The sequence below is a fragment of the Mastigoproctus giganteus genome, chromosome 6 (genome assembly GCF_048544385.1).
Source record: "Mastigoproctus giganteus isolate SK-2022 chromosome 6, ASM4854438v1, whole genome shotgun sequence".
NCBI lineage: Eukaryota > Metazoa > Arthropoda > Arachnida > Uropygi > Thelyphonidae > Mastigoproctus > Mastigoproctus giganteus.
This window is the reverse complement of record NC_143580.1, coordinates 20141432-20166793: the sequence shown is the minus strand read 5'-3', so window position 1 is coordinate 20166793 and position 25362 is coordinate 20141432. Positions and strand designations below refer to the sequence as shown.

The following is a 25362-nucleotide window of genomic DNA, read 5'->3' as shown; positions in this document are numbered from 1 at the left end:
CCATAGATTTGTTACTCCCTCCGTGCAATGATGTCTCCTGAATGTTACTTGTATTTTGTAAATTAATTAAATTTGGCCGTTTCTCATCTTTTATTCTGCTGAAAAATCTCCACGCCCACTTTATTTCCGTCTTACCAGTGGTTTTATCGTTTCAGTCATCACCCCTAATGAGTCTGTTGCCTTCGTGGCTTTTTATATCCTTTAGGGCCTCAGCTAGTTCCTGTTTTCTAACAGTCATCTCTGCTCCTCCCACACTTATGTATGAAGTCATCTTTCATTTCTTCTTCGTTTTATTTTATTCTTTCATTTTTTTTAATTCTGAAAATCTTCAAAATATCCATTCCATCTGCTTTTCAGTTATGACTAATTCACTGCGATGTTTTTATTTTTGATTTACTAATCGATCAAAATTTTTTTTCTGCATAATAAAACATCCATGTTTCAATTAAAAATTTCTATTAAGTTTCTGAAAAACTTCTGTTAAAAACTGTCCTATTAGGTCCAGCAAGTCATATGTGTATTTTAATCATAAATTGCTTATATTATCTGGTTGATGTGCTTGTTTTATAGAAGAAAATACTTAGCCATCCACGCCTGAGACTGACTAACTCGGCCATGGAGTGAAAAAAGTCCATAGAAATTCTCGTGTCATTGACGGAATTCAAACCCGGACATCTTTTCCAGTGGGTGTGGGAAGGACAGTCATTGTAATCATTCTGCTATCTGCACAGATGATGATTCTTGAAAAGTGATGTTTTATTTTTCTTCTATCCTTGTGGGGTAAAATGAATCTAATTCGTGCAATATACCAGAGTTCATAGTACAAAGTAAACAAAGCCATAACAGATCACTTATTTTGCTACTAGTTGCGACACTCCATGGGTTCCTCGCGGCAGTACAGTGAAAAAACCCCATAAAAGTTTCTCTTGTGTAGACGGGATTCGAACCCAAGCTTGAATGACAGTAGTAGTATTTACTGTACTCCGTGAAAAAAAGCCCATAAAAGGCTTTTTTTCACTTTTTTTCAGGCAGATATTGACAACCCTGGACTTGAAACTGTTAGCTCTCGGACACTGACATGGACCTTTTCAATGCACGCCATTGAACTGACTATATGGCTATACTCTAACTAACCAAAAATTGACAAACCATTTGGACGAACTGACAAAATAATGATGCTTCCAATGAGAGACACAGGGAATTGAAACCACCTAACTTGAAAACCCTGAAGTTAAAATTGCATCCTGAGAATGGATCAATACCCTAAGGACCCATTGAGTATTGATATATACTACTACCAGTTATTGACTGGAAACAATGAGAGTGAAATCAAACTGTTCGCTGACGACCTACCTTCGTTGACCAGGAGCGATCTTACAACACCGGATGTATCGTACTTCGATCGGGAGCCAGCACAGTCACTGGAGATGCACCATGGTTGCCTTGAGAAATGGAAACTTAGACCATCAACACCTAACTATGACTTAGTCCTATAAGAGGCAATTAAATTGGACCTAACCTCTCCAGACAATGGCCATTGATAAGGCAAGGAAGACCCAAGAAACACCCAGAGGAGGCAAAATAACATTAAATGTCAGCCTCCTGGATGAACTTCTTGTCTGGGATAATGGATCCATTACCTGGCGGTGACTGTTGACATTGGCGACCTGAACGGGGCGCTCTTGCGCAGTTCACTTTTGATCCTCATCCCTTGGGCAGGGAGGAGAGGACAGTTTTCTGTACCCTCCCTCCCTGCTCCCCTCTTTTCTCCAGGTGGGGCTTGTCCCCACTGACCAAGTTGGGGTTGTCTTTCCTATCATCCCCAAGTTTCTTCCTGTCCCCTCCTCCTTCAGACTCTACCCCTACTCTAACTTGCCTCACTTTTTTTTTATTTATTATTTTAATTATATATTTTTATTATTATTATAATTTATTTATTTATTTATTTATTATTTTTTTTTTTAGGCCCTTGCCTCTGAAATCTCCGGAAATTAGCTGGCAGGGCTTGCCAGAGTACTTAAGCGATCCCTCTACTGCCTGACCTGCCTCCTCGGGGCTAAGTGTGGGAATGTATATGAAATAGGAGGGGTTCCACTAGGGCCCCAACGGCTAAATGTTCAGAAGAACAACATAACACAACGCTAACACACACACATTACACTTTTTAAACCTCTAGCCTTCATAGAGTTCTGTGATACACAAACAGAGTACACAACGCGGAGATGGGGGGAACCCCTGGGGCCGTTAAACATCGAACACTTCACACTTGTGCAGTGTGTATACCCTGCACAAATATACATTTTTGGTCAAATGTGGAAAATGCTGATCGTTTACAACGACACTTACCAAGATATGTGTAACAGCCAATTACGTATATGGAATAGGAACTTCATTGTGACAGACGCTGGCGATGGTGTATTTAAACATGGCTGAAATATACTGTATTAGTTGGGTCTACTCGCTGGGTAAGAGATTTTCTCTTGGCATGTATCGAACGAGGTGTGGGGTCTGCGCGTGTAGCACAGTGGTATCATCACCGTCCTCCCCACACCGGGTGGAAAAGGCCCGAGTTCGAATCCCGTCGATGACGCGAGGAACTTTAATGGGCTTTTTTTACTCCGTGGCTGAGTTAGTCGGTCTCAGGAGTAGATAGCAAGGTTTCTCCCCCCCCCCCCACAGAAACTGGGTTTTTTTTTGTTCCAGCAAAACAGACAAATCGACCATAGAACACACGGAATTAACAGACATAAGACACACAGCACGGCAGATGAATTTAATTATTCAGGTGGCCTAATATAATATAATATACAGTTTGAACGAGGTGTGGAAAGTGTGCCACATGACCGCTTGTGTAATTGCTTCCCACAGTTTTTGTGAATTGGATGATTGCAAACCTCTACTCCGAAGAGCTCGTTCCACTTCCATCCCACAGGTGGTCAATTTGATTGAAATCTGCTGGTTGGAGAGGCCACTGTAGCAGACTGAATTCATTCTCGTATTCCGGGAACCAGTTCTGTACAATTTTGTCTTTTTGAGATAGTGCATTATCCTATTTGTAAATAGTTCTATACAATTATGTCCTCGTGAAATAGCGCATTGTCTTATTTGGGAAAATCCATTAGCAGATGAACACATTACAGCCATGAAGGTATGCATTTAATCGGAAATAATTTCCAGATAACCTGTGGCATCTAAATTTTTGCTCCATTGGTTTCGACAGTCTCAATTTGCACAGTGAAAACAGCGATTTTTGACACTGTAAGGATAATGAACTCATTCTATTTTTCTCATTTTTTGGTCCTGCTAGAAACAACAGAAACCGGTATTGTAACGTTGCCTGGCCGTTACATCTTTGTCTGTTTTTTAGTTCTCGAAACTTTCTTGTGTAAATTTTACACGAAATCCCCTCCCCACCAGAAAACTGGAATCTTTCATCATAGTAACCGACAATTCTCAGACGCAATACACTAACGCCTTATCGCCTTAGTTGCGTTGGCATAAAATCAACAACCTATCACCAAATTACAACAGAGACATGCAGAAAATTGATTTATAAAGGTTGTTGTTGTTGTTGTTGCAGGTTTCAGGCGCATCAGCAACTTAGGCCATATTGCGTGGTATACATGATGTCTGTAAATTGAGAGGACGAAAAACCCTAGGGTAGCATGGTTTTTGCTAAACGAGTTTTGGAGAGAAAAAACCATGCTACTCTCGCCTGAGACCGACTAACTGAAATACAATGTGAAAAGGGTCCATAAAAATTTCTCTCGCCATTGACGGGATATTCTCATGGGTAGCACAGCTGGTAGAATCGCCGTCCTCCCCATACCGGGGAAATAAGACCTGGTTTCGAGTCCCGTCAATGACGTGAGGAATTTTTATGGGCCTTTTTCACATCGTGGCTGACTTAGTCAGTCTCAGGCGAGGGTAGCTTGGTTTTTCCTCCCGGAAACGCGAGTTTTTCATCCGGCAAACAGAAAATCAACCTCACAACATACAATTTACAGACAATATACACGGAGCTTTAGTCGCTAATGCTCCTAAAACCCTATATGACAACAATAATAATTAACGGGATCCGAACCCAGTTCGTTTCCACCCAGTGTGGGGAGGTCGGCGATTATACCAACTGAACTACACACGAGCACATTTATAACCGAAGGGGGGAAAGTACAGAGTATATCAATTAGAGCTTTCTTCACATGAATCTTTTGAAGTCTGATGGGTTAAAATTAAGTGGTTAATTAATTTTAATTTCAAAATGGTGGTTGAAAAGAAACAGAGGTAATCAATAGCTAAAGCATTTTATTCTTATTTATTTCAATTATAATCAAAGAATACAAAGAGGTTGGATATTGTAGGGTCCTAATATAATGAAATCTCAATCTTTAGTGCGCTACTGAGATGTGTGTGCATGACCAAAGTGGTGAAAAATAATGACTGAATTACTTCTAATAATTAACACCTCAAGCAAAGATTATAATTTTCGACACCCCATTACCATGAGACTAATGGTTATCGAAGCTTTCGTATATATAATGTTCATTTCCACAGAAAGAAACTTTCTCCCAATAGCTCTGTCGACAATCTACTCCAATGGCTTACCGAAATGACCCGCATCGCGTGCAATCATAGTTGCCAGCAAGTGCTGGGAGTCTGACAAAGTGACCATGATGTCGAAAAGTACCAAACATCTACTTTCACCAGTCTCTTGTCGTATCGAGTACCTGATTTAGTCCACTGAGCGCGGAGACTACGGTGGCATTCTAATCGACGCTATTGTCCAATTAATTACTTCCTCCCGTCTGCTCACGACCGGCAAGAGTGGATTACAACAGGCTTTAGAGTTCTCGACTCATTTACGAGAATTGGGGTCCTACGGATTACACGTCTTTCCCCTTTCCCTGCTGGCTGACAGTTCGTGGATAACATTTATAGGAAGAAAAGGCTATTCTCTTTCCTTATAAGAAATATAACAGCTAGCAGAGAAGTTTTACAAAAAAAGAACTAATTTAGTGTTTTCTGGGATGAAGTAAGCTCTTGTAATATTTGTAGGACGAAAGAAAAGTTATTAAAGAAGCCTTTTTTCTATCGTTGCACTAGGTGGCGCTAATAAGACAAAAAAAAAAAAAAAAAAAAAAGCGGATGTTACAAATTTGAACAGAAAAATACGAAAATTCATTCATTTATATAAGTTATCATTTCGCAAAATGAAATCGATCTCAATAATATGGCGATTATTAGCTACTTATTTTAGATATAAGATCTTTAACCAACTTTTTTTTTCTTTATTATGCCAATTTCCAATTTTTATTCCAATTTTAAGACGAATAAATGTTATTTATAAAAGCCATTTCCTATTCAGGTACCAGATGGCGCTAATAATATAAAAACATTATTATGGAAGTCTACTTTAAATTTGAACAAAAAAATATACCAAATTCATTCATTTAGATAAGTAATCATTTCGCAAAATGAAATCTATCTTAATAATATAGCGATTATTAGCTACTTATTTTAGATATAAGATCTTTAACCAACTTTTTTTTTCTTTATTACGCTAATTTCCAATTTTTATTCCAATTTTAAGACGAATACACGTTATTTATAAAAGCCATTTCCTATTCAGGTACCAGATGGCGCTAATAATATAAAACCATATTATTATGGAAGTCTACTTTAAATTTGAACAAAAAAAAAATACGAATATTCATTCATATACATGTATATAAGTAATCATTTCGCAAAATGAAATCTATCTTAATAATATAGCGATTATTAGCTGTACTTATTTTAGATATAAGATCTTTAACCAACTTTTTATTTTTTCCCCCAATTTTAAGACGAATAAAAAGTTATTTAAAAAAAAAAAGCCGTTTTAAATTCAGATACCAGATGGCGCTAATAAGATAAAAACATCGCAAATGTAAACTAAACTTCATATCTGCTTTTTTAGTGGTGGAAATTTTCTTCGATAAAATTTACATAATAATTTAACTTGAAGAGAAAAATACTTTAAAAGCTAATAAACGAAAATTCTTTTCCTTTAGATAACAAATCATTTCACCAAATGAAACCTGTCTCAATAATATGACGATTATTAGCCGCACTTATTTCAGATATAAGATCTTTAAAGATAATCATCCTTTTTTTTTTTTTTTGCTGCACCATTTTGACTCTTTGCTAATTAACCTTTCGCTTCTTTTTACCCAAAAGTGTTTCTGCCAGCGGCAAATGGTACGATGTGTTCGATTCACCCAGCTGCTCTTTAATTAGACTCATTTACACCACTCCTCGTTTCTCTAGTCCCGAAAGGATAATAAACGTTTTTATTTTATTTGATTTGATTCACTTTCCGCATTAGAGTCCCAGAAAGCGTTAATGATCCAGCGTTGCCTTTCTGACTTTAAAAGAGGGAAAAGAGGATAAAGACAGAGAGAGAGAGAGAGAGAGAGAGAGGTATTTACCAAACTCATCGATAAATCCATTAATCTGTTTCAAGGTTAATGCAGTTAAGTGCTGGTTTGCAGAGAACAAGATCTTTGTTCCCCACAACTCTTTTTTTTTTTCTTCATTCCTACCAAGAGCCTCCTGCGGTTTATTTTAAGTACTATTTGGTAGCAAATGAAACAGTAAATTATCATCAGTACAATTAACAGTGGCTTACAATAAAAATCCCACTGCGTTAACCACCATTCTAAATTAATGATGATAGTCAAAAATAAATTTTCTAATTTTACATACTTGTATTAGAATGTTGGTTAATTTTCAGTGAATACCGCAGTCTGTCAGTCGTAGATAAGTAGTGACATCTTGTGGGATTTTAGGTAATTTTATCAGACAAAAATGAATTTAGATCTAGGAAATGAGACATTAATTTTGCTGTTTTATATATACAATTTACTGATGTTTAATATCTACAGATCGTAGATTAATTTATTTATGGCCTACCTATTCTATCTTTCGCCTAAGATTGGTTATTTCGGCAAATATTCTTGTGTAGGTCCATGACTTTCGGCAGCCCTTGCCCCCAAGGGCATTTTATGTTTCCCTAACTTGTTACTTTTAACCTATTAACACAAAGAAAACATAGGATTCGTAGAAGGTTCTCCCTTATTATTAACTGTTCACGTGCCACACAAAATTGATCCAAAGATAAACCGGCCCTGCTAAATCATCCTCCCGAATGTGTTTTGTGATTTTGGAAAAAAATGAAAGCTAGCCATTCTTTTAAGATAAAATAAAGTTGGAACCAATTGTTTATGCTGTTTGTGCCTAAATTTTCGAGCCCTTTAAGAATTCTGGAACAGTGAGAAGCATTTCCTGTAATATTTCAGAAGTGTTTGAGCACCTGAGCCACTACCTATGCGAGAGAGAGGGAGAGAGAGAGACTCTATATAAACATTAAAATCAAATGACATCACATTACCCGTCTGAAATGTGAACATAAATTCATATTTATTACATTATGAATTTCCGAACAACATGCTTGTTGATTTTGATCCGAGCGCACTGCCATCTGGCGGTGTTATAATTCAGAGGCAGAAAAGCAATCTTAGGTGTTAATGTTTACTTAAATAGTTTATATTACAAATAGATTTCATTTGTTTATTTTATGAATTCCAGGGTTATGAATGAAGCGAAATGAAATTATGTCTAAACACTTTGATGTGTTGTATTTAATAATAAATAATATTTATAAAATTAAAAAAAAACTGTCATATTATTATTATTAGCCATACTTTCATAATTGATAGGATTGGAACTTGGACTTATTTCCACACGGTGTGGGGAGGATGGTGATTATAATACACCACGTACTAACCGTGAGGACATTTTTTATTCAGTTATAAATTTGGTTATAAATTATAACATTGCTTCAGTTATAAATTTGGAAAATATTCCAAATGACAATGCGCCCTCACGCTCAGATGTATGGATTCCACAACAGACACCTTCTCCTTACCACTGATCATCGTCGACGGCGAATGCTGTGGTGTCAAAAACACTCTGGTTGGACAATGGAGGATTAGAAACGAGTGTGCTAGTCGAATGAGTCCAAATACCCGATGCAACACGCCGATGGACGCCTTTGTGTGTGGCGTAAGCAACACGAGTCCATGGACCATCATGCATGGCGCCCGCTATCCAGGCAGGTGGCGGTGATTGTTTAAAATAGGGCAGGTTTTGCTGGCAAGAACTAGGACTCCTGGTGCGGATGGACCAACGTATCACTAGTGAGGTCTAAAAAAAAAATAAAACTAAACTATTATATACTGGTGTGCAAATTTTAAGGACAAGTCAGGCTTTCACCTGTAGCTTCTCATAGGAGTGGCCTGTATATGGGAAAAGCATACCAAAGGAATCTCGTGAAGTACAGAAATGATGAAAGAGATAACACCGACACAACAACGGAAACAAAATGGTACAGAGGGATTTTATTCAAAAATGGCAAGATAGCACTGGCTGCCATGATACAGATGCATCACTGCCAAAGATGGAACAAAGGAAAGAGGTGGTCCTCAGTAAGAGATATGGCCACCCCTAATGACGATGCAGGCTTTGCACCTCCTGTCCATACTTCGATGTTGTTGATAAGTTCTTGCGGTAACATCATCCATTCCTCTATCAACGCCATTTTTCAGCTGGTGAACATTTTCTGGTGGGTGTGGATGTGCCGCTAGGCGTCTCCCCAGAGCGTCCGATATGTGTTCGATGGGATTTAGATCGGCGTATAAACGGGCAGGCCAATCCATACGAACAATGTCCTCACTTTCCAAAAGCATATCAACAGCTGCAGTGCGATGGGGTGTGGCTTTATCATCCATAAACACGAACTCGGGGACAATGGCACCTCGGAACAGAATCACATGGAGAAGGATTACCTCAGGACAGTAGTGTGCACCGGTTACAGTACCGCCTTCCAGTATCTAGAGCTGTGTACACCTCTCCAATCGATCCCTTTCAGTGATGTTTGTGGGGTGATACCGTGTGCCAACTTCTCGCCAGATTAGCTGACGTCCAGAATCGCTGCTGAGACTGAATCTACTCTGATCAGTAAAGAGTACCTTAAGTAAATATTTTGTGGTTGTAACATTTAGAAATAGTGTTGGTCCTTAAGTTTTGCACACCAGTATATTATGGTAACCTGGAATGTTAATTCAATTACCCCCATGTTTGTGTCTGTAAATTGCGGGTTCTCTGGTCGATTTGCCCGTTTTGCTTGACGAAAAACCTCAGTTTTTCCGGGGGAAAAAACCTTGTTATCTACGCTTGAGATTGATCAATTGAGCCACGGAGTGAAAAAAGTCCATAATAGTTCTTCTCGTCAGCGATGGGATTCTTACTCAGCCCTTTCCACCCTCTGTAAGGAGACGGTGACGATACCACTGTGCTACCCACGCAGACACCGGCGAGGTCTACCAGCAGCTCTTAGGAGACCATGTGCACCCTGCCACGTTGCATTTTTTTTCCCAGACAGAAACGGTATCTTCCAAGACGATAATGTAATATCACCCCACAAGGCACCATGACAAAAAACTGGCACGACACCGTCAACAACATTCTCAATGCCACCTTCAAACCCATCGAAGAGGACAACACACCTCAACAGCATCAGCTGTGCCACGCCAACAAAACCTACCAATCGGCCCGAGTGGAACGACCATTTACACTGCAAGAGTTACAAACTGCCATACAAAAAATAAAAAACAAAAGAACCCCAGGACTGGACATTCTTGAACCAGAACTGGTAAAAAAGGTGGCCGAGTATGTCCCGAACTTGCTGTTAGACTTATATAACCACTGTCTTCGTCAGGGCTGGTTCCCCTTGGACTGGAAGGTAGCCAGCATAAAATTAATCATAAAAAACCCATCAAAGAAGCAACATATACCGGAGTCCTACCGACCTATATCCCTCCTGTCTGTACTCAGCAAAGTCCTGGAACAACTTCTTAGACAGAGGCTTGAAGTACATTACACCGCAGCAAATTTAACAACAGACAAACAATTCGGATTCAAAACGGGGAAATCCACTCTGGATGCACTAGTATATATCATGAATGCCGCGTCAAACTGCCAACGAAAGTACCTTCTTCTCATCTCTGTGGACTTTGCAGGGGCGTTCGACGCCCTCTGGTGGCAGAGCATCCTCGCAAGACTAAGAGCTGCCAACCTGCCATCAAACCTATATGGATGCATTCAGAGCTACCTGAACAATAGGAAGGTCCTAGTGCAGGCTCCCTACTGCAAGGTTGAACGTCAGGTACAGAGGGGCTGCCCTCAGGGCTCTGTACTGGGTCCCCTCCTTTGGAACTACGTGCTGGATGAGTTCCTCTCCCTGGAACTGGGGGGTGTGCAAGCGCTCGCATACGCAGATGACCTCTCCCTAATCCTCTCTGCTGATTCAAGAGCACAACTGGAAACGCTTGCCAACTCAGCACTTTCTACACTAAGAGAGTGGACCGAAACTCACCACCTTAATATCTCTGCCACCAAAACCCAATCTATCCTACTAAAGGGATATCTAACTCCTACCAGACCACTGCAGATAAAAATCTACAACAGAACGATCAAGTTGGCCATAGAACTCAAGTACCTAGGAGTGATCCTGAACCGAAATTTATCATTTACACCCCACTTAAAATACATCCAGAAGAAAATGAAAAACTATGCTGCCATGCTTGCCAGGATTACCCTCCGCGACTGGGGGCTGAAAAGAAGAACCCTTGCAATACTTTACAAAGCAGCCATCATCCCTGCGATTGCATATGCTTCTGGTGTCTGGCACCATAAGGCCTCTACGGCGGTAAATCGTCGGCTACTCAACATCATTCACCGACCGATTTTATTAACCCTCACCAGAGCGTGCCGCACTGTATCTACTCATGCGCTGCAAGTACTCACTGGGACCCTCCCTCTTGATTTTGAAGTGATTCGCCTAGGCATGTTACAGCAGTTTAGACGCGGAAATCCAACTACCTTCCAGGATCACACCACAGACCCAACTGCAAATCGGATAGTGGAGAAGAAAAGACTCCAGATCTATTTGCGATCGATATGGCAGCAGCGCTGGACGACCTCCACAAAAGGGGAAGTCACGCGGAGGTTCCTCCCCGATCTACAACAAATATACCCACAGTATCCGGTATGGCTTTGCCCTGGATTGTACAGCACTTATCTCCTAACAGGACATGGAGCGATCCGCCACAAATTACACTTTCTCGGACTCGAAAACAACCCAATGTGTGCATGTGGCTCTGTGGAGACCTGGGGACACCAGATGTATGACTGCGAATTTTATGAAGATCTTCGTGTTGAATTAATCATCCAAGTGCGCCTTAATCCCAAAAACCGGGAACACTACTTACTGGAAGATGAAGCCTCATATATAGCGTTCATCAAGTTTGCCCTGAACCTGTATGCTAGACGCTTGACCATTCCTCTGCCTGCAAACTTCGAATAGATGTGTGAAACAAAGCTTCTCAGAGACCCCCAACCAGATGTCAGGTTTGACTGCTTGATCCTTCATGCAAGACAAAACTGGAACTCTTATGAAAAGTGAGAAAACTCCACTTCCCAGAACATTGACTACCGGACGGGACAACAGTCCCATGAATGACTCCCAACTGTGACATTTTGCTCAACCTGTTTAGCCAAACCAACATTGGATCGCCTCTGCTGGGCCTCAAGTTTTTCTGGATGGTGCGGACCTGACCCTGCGGTCTGGTTTGCTCCCACCCATGCACACAGGCCACATTGGCAACCTGAGCCAGCTCTCTTGTCTGGCTCACTGTCTCACCTCTTCCTGGCAGGTGGGGAGGGGACAGTAAACTGTCCCCTCCCCACCCTGCCACCCTATTTCTTCCCTCTGGTGGGGCATGCCCCACTGTAAACTGGAGTTGCCTTCCCTTTTGGCTCCATATTTCTGTCTATTTGCCCCCCAGTCTTCAGCCTTCACTCTATCTGACAGCAACGTGAACACGCCCCACACAATCTAAAATCACCAATCTAAATTAATTTTGCCCAACATTTTGGACTTCTAGCGCTTCTCGCGACGCGTACGCGATTTTTTTTTTTTTTAAGGTCCTAGCCACTGAAATCTTAGGAAATTAGGTGGCAGGACCTGCCAGAGTGAACTATATACTAGTGAGTACCTGGTCTGCCTCCACGGGGGCTAAAGTGGGACAACGTCGGGCCTCAGTAGGGGTCTGGGGGCTAAATGACCAGATGAACAACGGTACAAGGCATCAAATATATACAAAGTCCATACACGTTTAAATCTCTGGCTTTTCCAGTCAACTGGTTCACCCACAATGTTAACTACGCGGAGATGGGGGAAACCCCTGGTGCCGCTTGACCCTAAACACACTTTACACTTTACGATAATGTACCATGATAATCGAGCCTGCACTGTGCACAAGTTGTTCGAGAACTCAATGAAAATATCACCAATCTTGATTCGTCCCCATATTCCTTCGCCTGACCTCAATCTAATTAAACACCTATGGGATGTTTTGGAACGGGAAACGAGGTGTATGGACATGTAACCATCATCTAGTGATGATGGCTGCTTTCCGATACTGTGAAAAGCATGACTGCCCATCCATTAGGACGTCTTCAGTCCTCTAGTGGAGTCAGTGACTAGGCCAATAGCCGCTGTTATTCGTGCGAACGTTGGCCCAATATGGTATTAGGTAGGTGGTCATAATTCAGTGATCACCAGTGTTTGCTAAAGCGCCTACAAAGGAATAAGAAAGCGGTTCAAATATGGATAATAATTTTGCATAAAATTTTATGGGCTAAATGTAAACAATCCAAACGTTGCTGCTGTCTCGAAGAGGGATTCATGTTCAAACATGACTGAATAATAATTAAACTAGTCTTGCGTGCCTACGATAAAAAAAAATTCTAAGATTTGAACCACCTTCATAAAGTAATTAGCCATTTAATTGCTTCACCTTAATATCTAGTTACTTTCTCTACGCAAATGGCATTTGAGTCACATTTTAAACTTTCTTGAATGTTGTATGGCATTAAATTGAATAACGTTTATATATTGCTTTATATATTCAGTAAAGGGATCATTTGTAAACTTTATTTTACTAATACTGAGCCTTATATGATAATTTTGTTGTTCTCTTTCAGGATGCAACAAAACTATTCGTACCACGAGGTCACTCCGGAGTCCAAAACTTACTAAGTTGAACAAGAAACAGCCAGTCACATGTGTATATCACTTTCTTGGCTATGGTGACAGACGCAATACCAGCTTATTTGAACTGAACCTACGGTCTTTCAATGTTGGACGCCAGCTGAACGAGTCTAGTTGTACCAATGGATACCTTCAAATTATCGACCACCGATCTCGGTCTAATAGTGCCGGTTATTTCTGTGGGAAGGTTAAGAGAAGCAGGACCTACTTGGCAGAAGCAGAGGTTGTTACACTTATATTTCATGTTGAACATTTAACTCGTCAGACTTATTTCAAAGCTCAAAGTTCCGTACTTCCTCCTTTACTTGCTAAGGAGCGCCACAAGGAACTAGCAGCTAAAAATCCAGGAAAAATAGTGCCAGGAACTTACTGTGACCGCGTGTTTGTGAATTGTCTTGGATTCTGTGATGTCATGAGTCCTGGATATCCCGGAGTCTATCCACGCAACGCTACTTGTACTTATAAAATTATATTCAACTCCACTGATATGCGAGTTACCATTGGCGGTCAATATTTTGATAAGTTCGATGTATGGGGTGCTCCTGGGTTTACAGGATACAGAATCGTTAATTATTGTCCTTACGATTATGTTCGTATTCAGGATGGCTTGAGGGTAGATAGTCCAGTCATTGGGAAATTTTGTGGTAGGGGAACTCTTCCGCGTATTCTGTCCAGAAGCTCTGAAATTCTGATAGAATTTGTATCGTCAGCTGCTGGTAGTATGGCCAGTGATGGCTTCTATTTGTCAGTAGGAGCTGAACGGCGATTGGGCGAAGGATTAGGTCAGGAGGTCATTAATAATGGCTGTGAATGGATATTTAGCAGCAGAGAAATGCCTCAAGGTCATTTTTACAGTCTTCGTCATTGGTACCCACCACGGATCAAGTGCTCTTATAAGTTTCTTGGGCGTTCTGGAGAAAAAATTTGGATCAACTTCCAGGGCTTTAATACTCGAAGGAGTCATCGATGTAGGGATAGATTACACATCTTTGATGCATCTTGGCCAGACCAATCGGCTCTTCTGGGTACGTTTTGTGGAAGAAATAGACCGAATGAGACATTATTATCAACGAAGGATAGTTTGTTCATACAATTTGAAAGTGTCGATGGCTCTTATGATGGATCGGAGTTTGAGTATTCTGCATACTTTATGTTTGTCAACAGTACCCCAACAAATTCTGTAGTCCCTGATACCGCCTGTGATCAAGTATTTTCGAGTCTTCAGAGAACTTCTGGTGTCTTTGACCTTTTACCAAATCGTTTATTGTTGAGACGCAGACAGTTACGATGTGAAGTAAAATTTGTTGGAAGACCTACTGAGCGCTTGAGAATTTTACTTGCAGAAGTAAGATTTGATCCTGTGAAACAGTGTACGGGAGTGCAAAAAGCTACATGTTCTGAAACGAGAGTAAATCCTGTCGATCACATAGCAGTGTACGATGGTGAGGAACTAATTGAATGCTTGTGTAGTGATCTAACAAAACCGGTGGACGCATCTTCAATGTCTTCGGTGATAACTATCCGGCTTCACCTCAACCACATCCATTATTTGGCTTACAGAGAAACTGCTAGCTTCATTTTTAGGGGAGAGTACGAGTTTCTGCAAGTGGGATGTGGAGAAAGCACCAGAATAGGAAGGCAAGGGATGTTAGACTTTCCGTTGTTTCCTGATCATCTTCCAGATAACATCCAATGTCGGTGGACTTTGGAGACTAGCAAAGACACTCACATGCTTCTGAAGTTTCCTTTTATTTCCTTGCCTGGAAATTGTAGCCACGGCTACCTTAAATTGTATGTGGGATGGCAGACAGTTCCTTACACCCAACTATGTGGAAATTATACAGGACTCGAGATTCTTCCCCCCGGTTGGCCCACTGTAGCTCCCCTTGAAGGTAATCGAACTGTTGTGGAGCTCTTGGCCAATCGCAGCGCCTACTTTCGTTTGCTGTGGACCGAGATCCGACGGCCTGCCGACACATGTCCATTTATGTGCCCCGATAACAGGACATGTCTTTCTCAGGACCTTCTCTGCAATGGAGTGATCAACTGTCCAGAAAACAGGTTTTCTACCGATCCTCTGGACGAAGCGCAGTCCCACTGCCAGCCCAAGGACTACATTATCAGGTTTCTGGTGTCCTTTTTGGTTGTAAGTGTCACATTGACTATTGCTACTTGTGTTGTTCTGTGTCTATGGAGGAGAAAGAGTGATACTCCTAGACCAAAGTGATTTTTGTTGATCATCATTGAAACTCAAAGCAGAATTTTATTGAAAGAAAGAGATCTTAAGCAGCTATCAAATACCAGAGCCGGCCATTAAACTCAAAATTGTCAGGTTTGGATTACATGAAATAGTTTATTCGTTATTATCAAAATAAAGTGTGCCAAACGAATTCTTAATGTATAAAAACTGCCCTTGAATGAAAAGTAAAGATGTTTTATTACAACGAGGTGTTTTGTGTAATTTAGTGAACCATTTCCTTCATTCAATAAATATATAATTCATTAGAAATACGAGGACTGATATCAAAAACTTTCAAAATGATAGATCAATGGTAAAAATATAAATTTCAGCGTGCAAATTAGAACGCCACACTGCGTGAAGGTATAGATAACCTGTTCGTTATTGATAAAACCTGATGTAAAAGACGTGCATGCATTGAGCTCAAAATTGTAACCAAGAAATGATTGTTTTGGTATCAATTCAGCAGTATTTACTTTTTTATTTAAGAAAATGCGTATCAATACGAAGGTTGGCCATCGTGAACAGCGAATGTTATCAATGAACACTGAACCATGCTTCTTGCAATTGTGCTGTGAGTTAGGCAATACTCTTAAGAAGATGAGAGGCAAAAGTTAGTGAGTCCCATCATATCCCAAATGTGGCCGATGGGTAACAGATATGTTGAGCGTGCAGGGAAATGTTCATCATATAGGCACCCTTTTGGGTAAGAGCCATATATGGGTGGGCACAGCCTGATAACAGGGAAAGGGATTAGGGAGTCTACAGTGCCCGAATTCACAGTTCTTCAGGGTGCATGACCGAGTCCTTAATATAACCCTTTTTAAGTAATTAAATCAATTTAAAAATCAGTGAGAAACTCCACAAACTTAAAATAATTAATACGTTTTTATATTGTCAATATTTTATCTCACTGATTTGTATTTTATATGACTTGTTGATTTTTAACCTTACATCTATATGTGGACACAAACGCATGCACAAACTCATATACAAACATAATGATGTGGTCCTGTCAGGCACTTCTTATACAATGTCCCACCCCAGTGGGTATTGTACTAGAAGAAAATAGTGTTTTGGATGGAACATAGAAAGATAAGAAACACCGATCTTAAAATGGTTTCACCATAATGTCTTGCCATCAATGTACCAAGAATAACAGTCAGAGATGAACGGCTGTTCTAACACCTTCCCATTCCATGATTTCAGGTGTTGGTACGGTATGATACTCGGACACAGATAGGATTATCTTTGTTTCCAGCATTTGTCTATGTACAATATGACCTTAACTAGATTCCAAATTGAAACGTGATTTGTCACTAAACTTGATATTATACCACTCTTGTCCCCAAGCAGCTCTTGTTCTGTACACTATTGCAGATACTGGTGACAATGGAATAACGTTAGAGGCAAATGAGGAAATGAAGGGTGAGAACCAACCAGTCTTCGACAGTCATTCGCTCACCATTTTGTTTTTCAGCTTTCATTTCTTAGACATTTTTCATTTTCATATCTATCCTTCAATTTATGGTGTTTATCCTTCTTCGGAGCCATAACTTGAAGAACTTCGTACTGCTGTATTTGGCTATGAGGAAGGATAAATATTTGAATTTTGACTTGTCAGAGTGCAGATTCATTAAACAATTTCATTCAATCGGCCGAACAATTCATTATATCTCTTTAATTATTGCTTACAATCTGGAATCTTCTCTCAACAGCCCTGACGGGTATTACAGCAAATATAAACACCATCTTCTCCCCACTGGGCGAAAGAGACCCTGGTTCGAATGCAGTAAATGATGCGAAGAATTTTTATGGGCTATTTTTACAATGTAGATGAGTTAGTCTGTGTACGCGAGGGATGCAAGGGCCTCCTTTTCCTGGAAATTCGGGTTTTTCATCTAGCGAACAGGAAAATTGACCACAGGATATACGCAATTTACAAACATGATGTATACAGCAATCTGATCTAAGTCAGTGATGCGCCTGAAATCAAACAATGACAGCAGCAGCAAGGTCTTCTCTCAACAATGGAAACTTACATTATTGAAAATTATTTTAAAACCTACAAAAAAAAAAAAACCCGCAATCCAATCCTCCTCGTACCAACCAATAGTGCTTCTCTCCCACCTCGACAAGCTCTTGGAACGCCTGATGACCTACAGAATAAATTCTTTACTATTACGAGCTAACCACTGCTCATTGGTTCCACATCTGGTAAAGGCTGCAAAGAATATTTATTCAAACTCAATAAGTTAATCCAGGGTCTACCTATTTGGCAATCTTCTCCATAGATATTCAAGGAGCATTTGACTCGCTCTGTTGCAGTAGTGTTCTGTTAATGCAGAGAATCACTAAATGCACTCGTCGCCTCTGCATTCTCACCAAAAGTTATTTCTCCAATTGATCAATACTTGTTCAAACCAAAAATCAATCAGTACGCAGGTATGTTACATATGAATGTCTCCAGAGCTCCATCATCGTACCCCTTGCATAGCGCCTTGTCATTGTTAAATGGTTGTCTGTGAATACTGATTTAACGAATATTCAAATGTTGGTTATGCAGATGACCTCTCAATTATTTCTCATGTCAGCTCCAGGACAATCTGAAAGACCATTAAAATACCCTTTTTATGCAGGCTCTCTGACTGAACCTCCCCACATAAACTTACATTATGTACAATAAAGACAATGATACTCAGAGGTAAATTAAGTCAGATGCTTAAAGTTGATACTAAAGTAAAACAATTCCTTCTGTTACCAAGCACAAGCATCTTGCCATTTTTATTGATAATCGCCTAAACTTTGCACCTCACTTTCCAAGAAAATCAACACCTTTGTTGTTGTTGTTGTTATTTGGTGTTTTAGGAGCATTAGCAACTAAGGTCATATTGCTCCGGGATATGCGGTGGTCATTCCCTGACCTTTCCGTATCTTCCGTATTTGGTGGTGACGGGCTCGAACCCCGGTCTAATCAAGAAGCGTGTGCTACGCACTGCTGCTCCTTCCCACCTGGCTACGGAGGCGCCAACACCTTTGTCTAAATGTTAATCAAAGTTATCAAACAGGAGTGGGTTGTTGTTGTAGTAGTAGTAGGGTTTCAGGAGCATCAGAGACTAAGGCTATATTGCTCAGTCTGTTAATTGCGTGTTCTGTGGTCGATTTTCTATTTCCTGCACTAAAAACCCGAGTTTCCGTGAGAAAAAACCCTGCTACCCTTGCCTGTGACCGACTATCTCAGCCACGTTGTTGAACAATCCCATAAAATTTCCTCACGTCATCGACGGGACTCGAACAAGGATCTTTTCCACCCGCTGTGGGGAGGACGGTGAATCTACTAACTGGGGGCACAGGAATGTGCCCCCCACTACCATGAGGGCACAGGAATGCGATCTTACATGTAAGACTCTTCAAGTACTTACCAAAATAGTACTGATACCAATTATCATACATATTCCTGCATTTGGTTCTGACATTTTAGTCTAATTATTGTTCAATCTATATTCAACAGCAGTCAAAGATCCTTCCTTTTGGTTCGTATCGTACGTTTTAAACAATTGCTTGTCCCAGAAGAGAGAGAAAAGCAAAGTCTGGATTGACTTATCTTGTTGGCAGACAAGATGGGCGGCTGAAACCAATAGGTATCTGTAACGAAATCTTTCATCCCCAACGTTTATTTTTCTACTTCCAAAAATATAAAAAAAATTGTTTTCACCAGGACTACATTCATCATTTCTGTTGATAGGACATGGACCATTCAATCCAAAGCTTTTATTATACTTTCTAACAAAACGCCTGCTCTTCCTGTAGTTTGCCAGAAAACTGGAAATATATTGTCTTCCTGGACCCATTATATACAGATCTTCATTTACAACTATCAACCATAATTCACTATTTTAATCCAGAGATGTTCATCAATTAATAGCGACTAAAAAAGCATTTGCTGTGTTCCAGACTTTTGCTTTACAAGTTTTGACAGACGTCATTCTTTTTGTCAATTCTTCGAGATATACTGCATCTTCTTCTCCCTGTTCCATGTCACTTGACTTAATCCAGAGATTGCTTGCCCTTTAGTACCACGTAACAAGATCCTGCACATGTGGTGCAGGATATTGCTGGCACTAGACTAGTCTGGTGCGGAAAATTCGTTTTTTTTCTCTCTTTTTCTTTCAGTTTTATTTATTATTGTCCTTGGCTTGGGCCACAGAGCATAGTATTTTCGCTGGCAATCACTAGTACAACATTATCACTGGTGGATGTGGGAATTTGCCCCTGCATTAGGTCAAACCAGTGACATATTTGGTACCAGAGAACAGCATCTACGTATTATATCGATAAATTGCATGAGGAAAAACCTGAGTTTCCAGACTGCTGTTGTTATTGGGTTTTTAGGAGCATTGGCAACTAAGGCCACGTTGCTCCGTGTATATTGTCTATAAATTGCGAGTTCTGAGGTTGATTCTCTTTTTTGCTGGACGAAAAACCCGAGTTTCCGAGAGAAAAACCACACTACCCTACCTGAGACCGACTAACTGAGCCACATTGTGAAAAAGACCCATAAAAATTCCTCCCGTCATTGACTGAATTCGAGCTTTGGCCTTTTCCATCCGGTGGGGGGGGGGGACGGCAAACCTACCAATTGTACTACCCACAAGGGCCTGAGTTTCCAGAGTCAAAAACATTGCTAACCTCACATGAGCATGACCAAATAAGCTGTGCAGTGAAAAAATCCTCATAAAAGTTCCTCGCATCATTTAGAAGATTCAAACCCTGGCCTTTTTTGCACAGTGTGGAGAGGATGGTGATTATAACCACCATACTGCTGCAAGGACCTTGCATTGGGACAGTACGAATATAAAAAAAAAAAAATAAATAAATTTTCTGTTTATACTCCAGGACGACCAAATGGTTAGAGGAGTTCACAAGGTAGACAGAATACAAGAAACAGCACCGTATTTTGCTTTAACCCCGGTCACTCAAGGAACGTGTACTTATGCATCCACACGCTTGACCACTCGGCACGGCGGCCTCAAAAACTGTAGAATACATTTGCCGAAACTGTGACCCACTACCTCCTTGTGTTGTGAATTGGTATTGAACTAATGTTCAGGTGCTACTGTATATAAGATACAACATGTCTATACACATCAGATGGTGATAGACATTACTGAATGTTCTACACAAATGAGCATGACATGCTAATCGGTTACAGCCATATACACTACCCTACCATTAATATCCAGACATCTACCTTTAGACAAAAAAAAGATCTTTTATTGTGTCATTTACTATTTTGTGCTGAAACCTGTTACTTTTATGCTGGCCTTCAATCTTCATGGCATATCCTCAACCAACTCTTTATAAATGTCAGGTGATATGTTCCTCCACTCGGGCTTTAACGCAGCCGCTAGTTCAGCCTTGCACTTTGGGCGATCTCGACATGCATGTACTCAATGATCCAATACATCCCAAAGATGCTCGATAGGGTTCAGATTGGTACTGTGGGCTGGTCAATCCAACTGCATCATACCTATGTCCTCAAACCACTGTTACAACTCGAGCAGTATGGCATGGCACGTTCTTGCTGAGACAGGTATGGGCCTTCCACGAAGTATTTTCATAATATTGGAAGTGCATAATTGTCCAGGATGTCCTGGAAAGCATTCATGGTCGTGACACCATTGGACCGTTATGTATAAGTTATTTGTCACAACGTGCCGGTCCAACAAGTACTATAAATGATTTTTATTACATGTTATTCATCTTGTGAGTTATACTGCCATTGAGTTTTCAGGTATGCCACACTGATAAGGTACTTGGTCTTGCACCAATAAAATGACATTTACCACGGAAACAACTGTGAAATGGGACTGCATTATAAATAAAGAGCAATATACAGGGTGGTCCATAAGTAAGGACACCGTTTTGAATAACTGTTGATATAAATATGTATAAGTTATTTGAAAAATAGTTTATCTGTTTTTTTATTTTTTCAGAATAATTTGAATATAGGCAGAATACCCTGAGCAATTACAATGGACTGAAATTTTAAAGTAGCACACAAAAACATGAAAATGCTGCAGAAGTTGCATGGCAGTTCAAGAAGTTTTTTGGACAAAAACCACCCATAATAAAGACCATGAAGCACATTGTGAAGACTACTGAAGTCAGAACAGTGCATGTTGCTACAAAGTTTGAATAAGGATGACCCCAATAGAAAATTGGAATTAGCTGAACACAGGACAAAATCATTCCATTAATGCAGTCTAAATCAATTTTCAGCATTGCTTTTTGATGTGTAAACACCTTTGGCCGCACCTACTAAATTTTGGAAGGTAGTAAAATCAATTTGTCACAATTTTGAGATGCGGAAATGACGTCATTTCCGTTTCATAACAAAGAAAAACGGATTTGGGAGATGAGGTCGCGCAAAAGATCATGGGAGGTGATCTTGGATGTGCTCAGAGCTGGCATAAACCAGCTCTGAGCACATCCAAGATCATTACATTACATACGCTTCAGCCTTATCAGTTGAAACGCATGTAATGTAGGCCAGTACCATTCTACATTAGTGAAGCGGTTGTATATTCCCATCAAGAGGCGAATCATAAACGTTTTTTCGCAACAAGCTGGGCTGGTTAAGAATACTTGAATCGGTTCGCGATTCGGAGATAACAGACTCCAAATTACATTTAGAGTAGAATATTTTGCTTGTTATTTGGCCATTCTCATTAAGTTGCAGAAGTCTTCGTTGGTCATCAAGTTTTCGTGTTTCTTTGCAATCGTGGGTGACAAGATTTAGCCAATAGCCTAATTACCCATTTGATTGTAGCTTAGATCCTCATTCATCTCGCTGTTTGGATGATCGTAAAAGTTTCAAAGTCACTTTACAAAGCTATGCGTCATTACCGCATGCTCCGTCAGGGTCACCGTTCTCGTCTTGACACAACGTCTTATATATTTCGTTTTGCGAATGTTCAAGTTCGATTCATACAATTTACTATCTAGTATGAGCGCTTCATTGTTGTCATAGATCTTGACATATTTCATCTCTGACAGTATCTCTGTAATATAAATACTTGTATTGTTGCAATCATCATCATCATCAGCCATTTTCAATCCACTGCAGGATGAAGGCCTCTCCAGCAACTTTCCAGTTCCTTGTTTTGTGCAATGGCCATCTATTTACTACCCACATACTCATGAATTTCATGTCCATCGCAGTTGTTGTCTTCCAGGTCTTCTCTTAGCATCTCTTGGGTACCATTCTGTTATTTTCTTAGTCCATCTGTCATCATGTCTTTGAGCTGTCCTGCCCAAGACCATTTTAGTTCTTTAGTTTTGATAAGAATGTCCATTACTTGGGTTTGCTGCCCAGTCCATGTGTTTCTCTTCTTATCTAACAGTCTGATTCCCAATATAATTCGTTCCATTCTTCGCTGTGTAGTTCTCAGCTTCTCTTCCTTTCTTTTGATGAGTGCCCAAGTTTCACTTCCATGTCATGGTGGGAAGTATACATTGCTCCATTATTTTACGTTTCAGACAAATTGGGATATTGCTCCTATGTGACTATATTTCCTGAATGGTATCCATCAAAAATTTATTCTTCTCTTGACTTGCAGCCATTTATCATTATTACAGCTAATGACTTGTCCCAGATTAGTCTGACTCCACCTTTTCAATTACTGCTCCTTCAATCATTATATCCCTTTCTGTGGCATAAAAATCCTGACTAACTCTGCATAACTGATTAAGATTTTTCACTAATTCTTTGGGATCGTGGATTATGACCACAATGTCATCTGCAAATCGTAAATGGTTTAGGTACTCCCCAATTACATTGACTCCTTTCTGTGAAGTCTAATCTTCTGAAAGCTTCCTCAAGGGCAGCAGAAAACAACTTCAGAGATATTGTCTCCTTGTCGAGCTCCTTTCTCAATTTAAAATTCACTAGTCTTTGTCTAGTCTAATAAATGAGGTAGCATTCTTATATTTCAAAATCAAAATCTATGCCTTGTCTTTCCAGTGCCCAAAACATTGCCTTATGCTGTATGGAGTCAAATGCCTTTTCATAATCCACAAATGTCAGGTTGCAATACTATTCAACAAATAGCTACAATCAAATGGGTAATTAGGCTATTGGCCTAACTTCTAAACGTTGATTTGGTACAGTAAGCAGCAGGCATGTGTATCCTACTTATCACTAACATTGATTCGGTAGAGTAAGTAGTGGGCGTGAACATAAATTACATCGTTCATGATTTCGGTTCTGGCTGTTCAAAATTTAGTAGGTGTCAACACATAAAACATCTTTTGTGCATACAGGGTACACATGCGATTTTTTTTATGCAGGAATGCACACCATCTTTTTATGCAAAAACTGTTCATAAATTCTTAGACAAAAAAATTCTCAGGTTGCTGAATCAAACAGTGGGGTCTACCAAGCTCCCCAGCTTTAACATTATTACTTTTTGTGGGGATTCTTAAAAGATAAAGTATTCAGTAATAAACAAATTTCTGCAGTCAGTAGTTAGAGAATTTCAGAACATTTCTGGGGAAATGAGCCTTGTGCGCACACATCTGTTCACTCTATGCCCAAAAGACTACAATTTTGTTAATACCAATGGATTTTATATATAGTTTTAGGTTGATGTATGCCCTTTCTATTATGTTAGCATTAATTAAAGTATATATTAAAAATAGTGTTATTTACAACTGTATACACCAATGAGCCAAAACATTATAACCACCTACCTAATCTGGTCTCCACATGCAGCCAAAACAGCTTGTACCCAGTGAGGCATGGACGCTACAAGATTTATAAATGTATCTTGTGGTATCTCGTACCAACACTTAACCAGCAGATCCTTTAACTTTTGTAATGTCTGTGGTTGAGATGCTGCAGATCGGAGTTGCTGTTCCAACACAAACCACAGATGTTCGATGGGATTGATGTCTGCGGAATTTGGAGGCCAGGGTAATACCTGGAAGTCTTCCTCATATTCCGCGAACTAGGCTCGAACAATCCAGGGGGTGTGGTACGGTGCATTATTCTGCTGAAAGATGGTACTGCCAGAGGGCAGCACCATCCTTTGCCATAAAAGGATGTAACTGGTCAGCAATGATGTTTAGGGAGTTGGTAGACATTAGTGACCGGCACATGTATGACTGGACCCGGGGTATCCCAGCAGAACATCGCCCAAAGCATGACACTGCCACCACAGCTTGTTTTTGTCCCATTGTGCATCCAGACGCCATCACTTCCCCAGGTAAACGACATGCACGTACCTAACCGTCCACATGGTGCAACAGGAAACGTGATTCATCAAACCAGACCTTCTTCCAATCACTCAAGGTCCAGTTTTGATTCTCGTGTGCCCATTGTAGGCGGTCACCGGTGAACCATGGTTAGCATGAGCACTCGGAGCAGCTTGTGGCTACACAGCCCCATTTTCAGCAGGGTTCGATGTACTGTGTTGTGACACATTACTCCTATCACTAGCATTCCAATTACCAGCGAGTTGCGCCACATTTGCCCTTCATGCATCATCCGGGAGAGCCTTCGGCATTGATGAGCTGTGGTCGTCCAATACCTCGCTGGCATTCATGGGTTCTCCCTCTTCGGACCATTTTGGTAAGTACTAACCACAGCTGACCATGAGCACCCCACCAGCCATGCTGTTTTGGATATGCTCTGACCCAGTCGTCTGGTCATTACAATTTGGCCTTTGTCAAACTCACTTAAGTCCGCTACCTTTCCCATCTGAAGAACAAGAGTAACACTGATTAACGGAGCTCAGTATCATGTGTCCTGACCCACGCCATATTTCACCTGCAATTGACTTGCTGACCATAATGTTTTGGCTCATCGGTGTATGTTTCCTTACTTATGGACCATCCTATACTTAAA

At 40.4% G+C, this 25362-nt stretch overlaps 1 protein-coding gene across 1 annotated transcript in view; it reads left to right on the top strand.

Annotated features, from left to right (window-relative positions):
• The window catches only part of LOC150084044 (cubilin-like), a 60222-nt gene extending 44782 nt beyond the window's left edge, over positions 1-15440 (top strand). Inside the window, exon 2 of the mRNA XM_090375786.1 lies at positions 13147-15440. Coding sequence (XP_090231912.1) covers positions 13147-15440 — 2294 coding nt within the window. The remainder of the gene's footprint in view (positions 1-13146) is intronic.
• The last annotated feature ends 9922 nt before the right edge of the window (positions 15441-25362 follow it).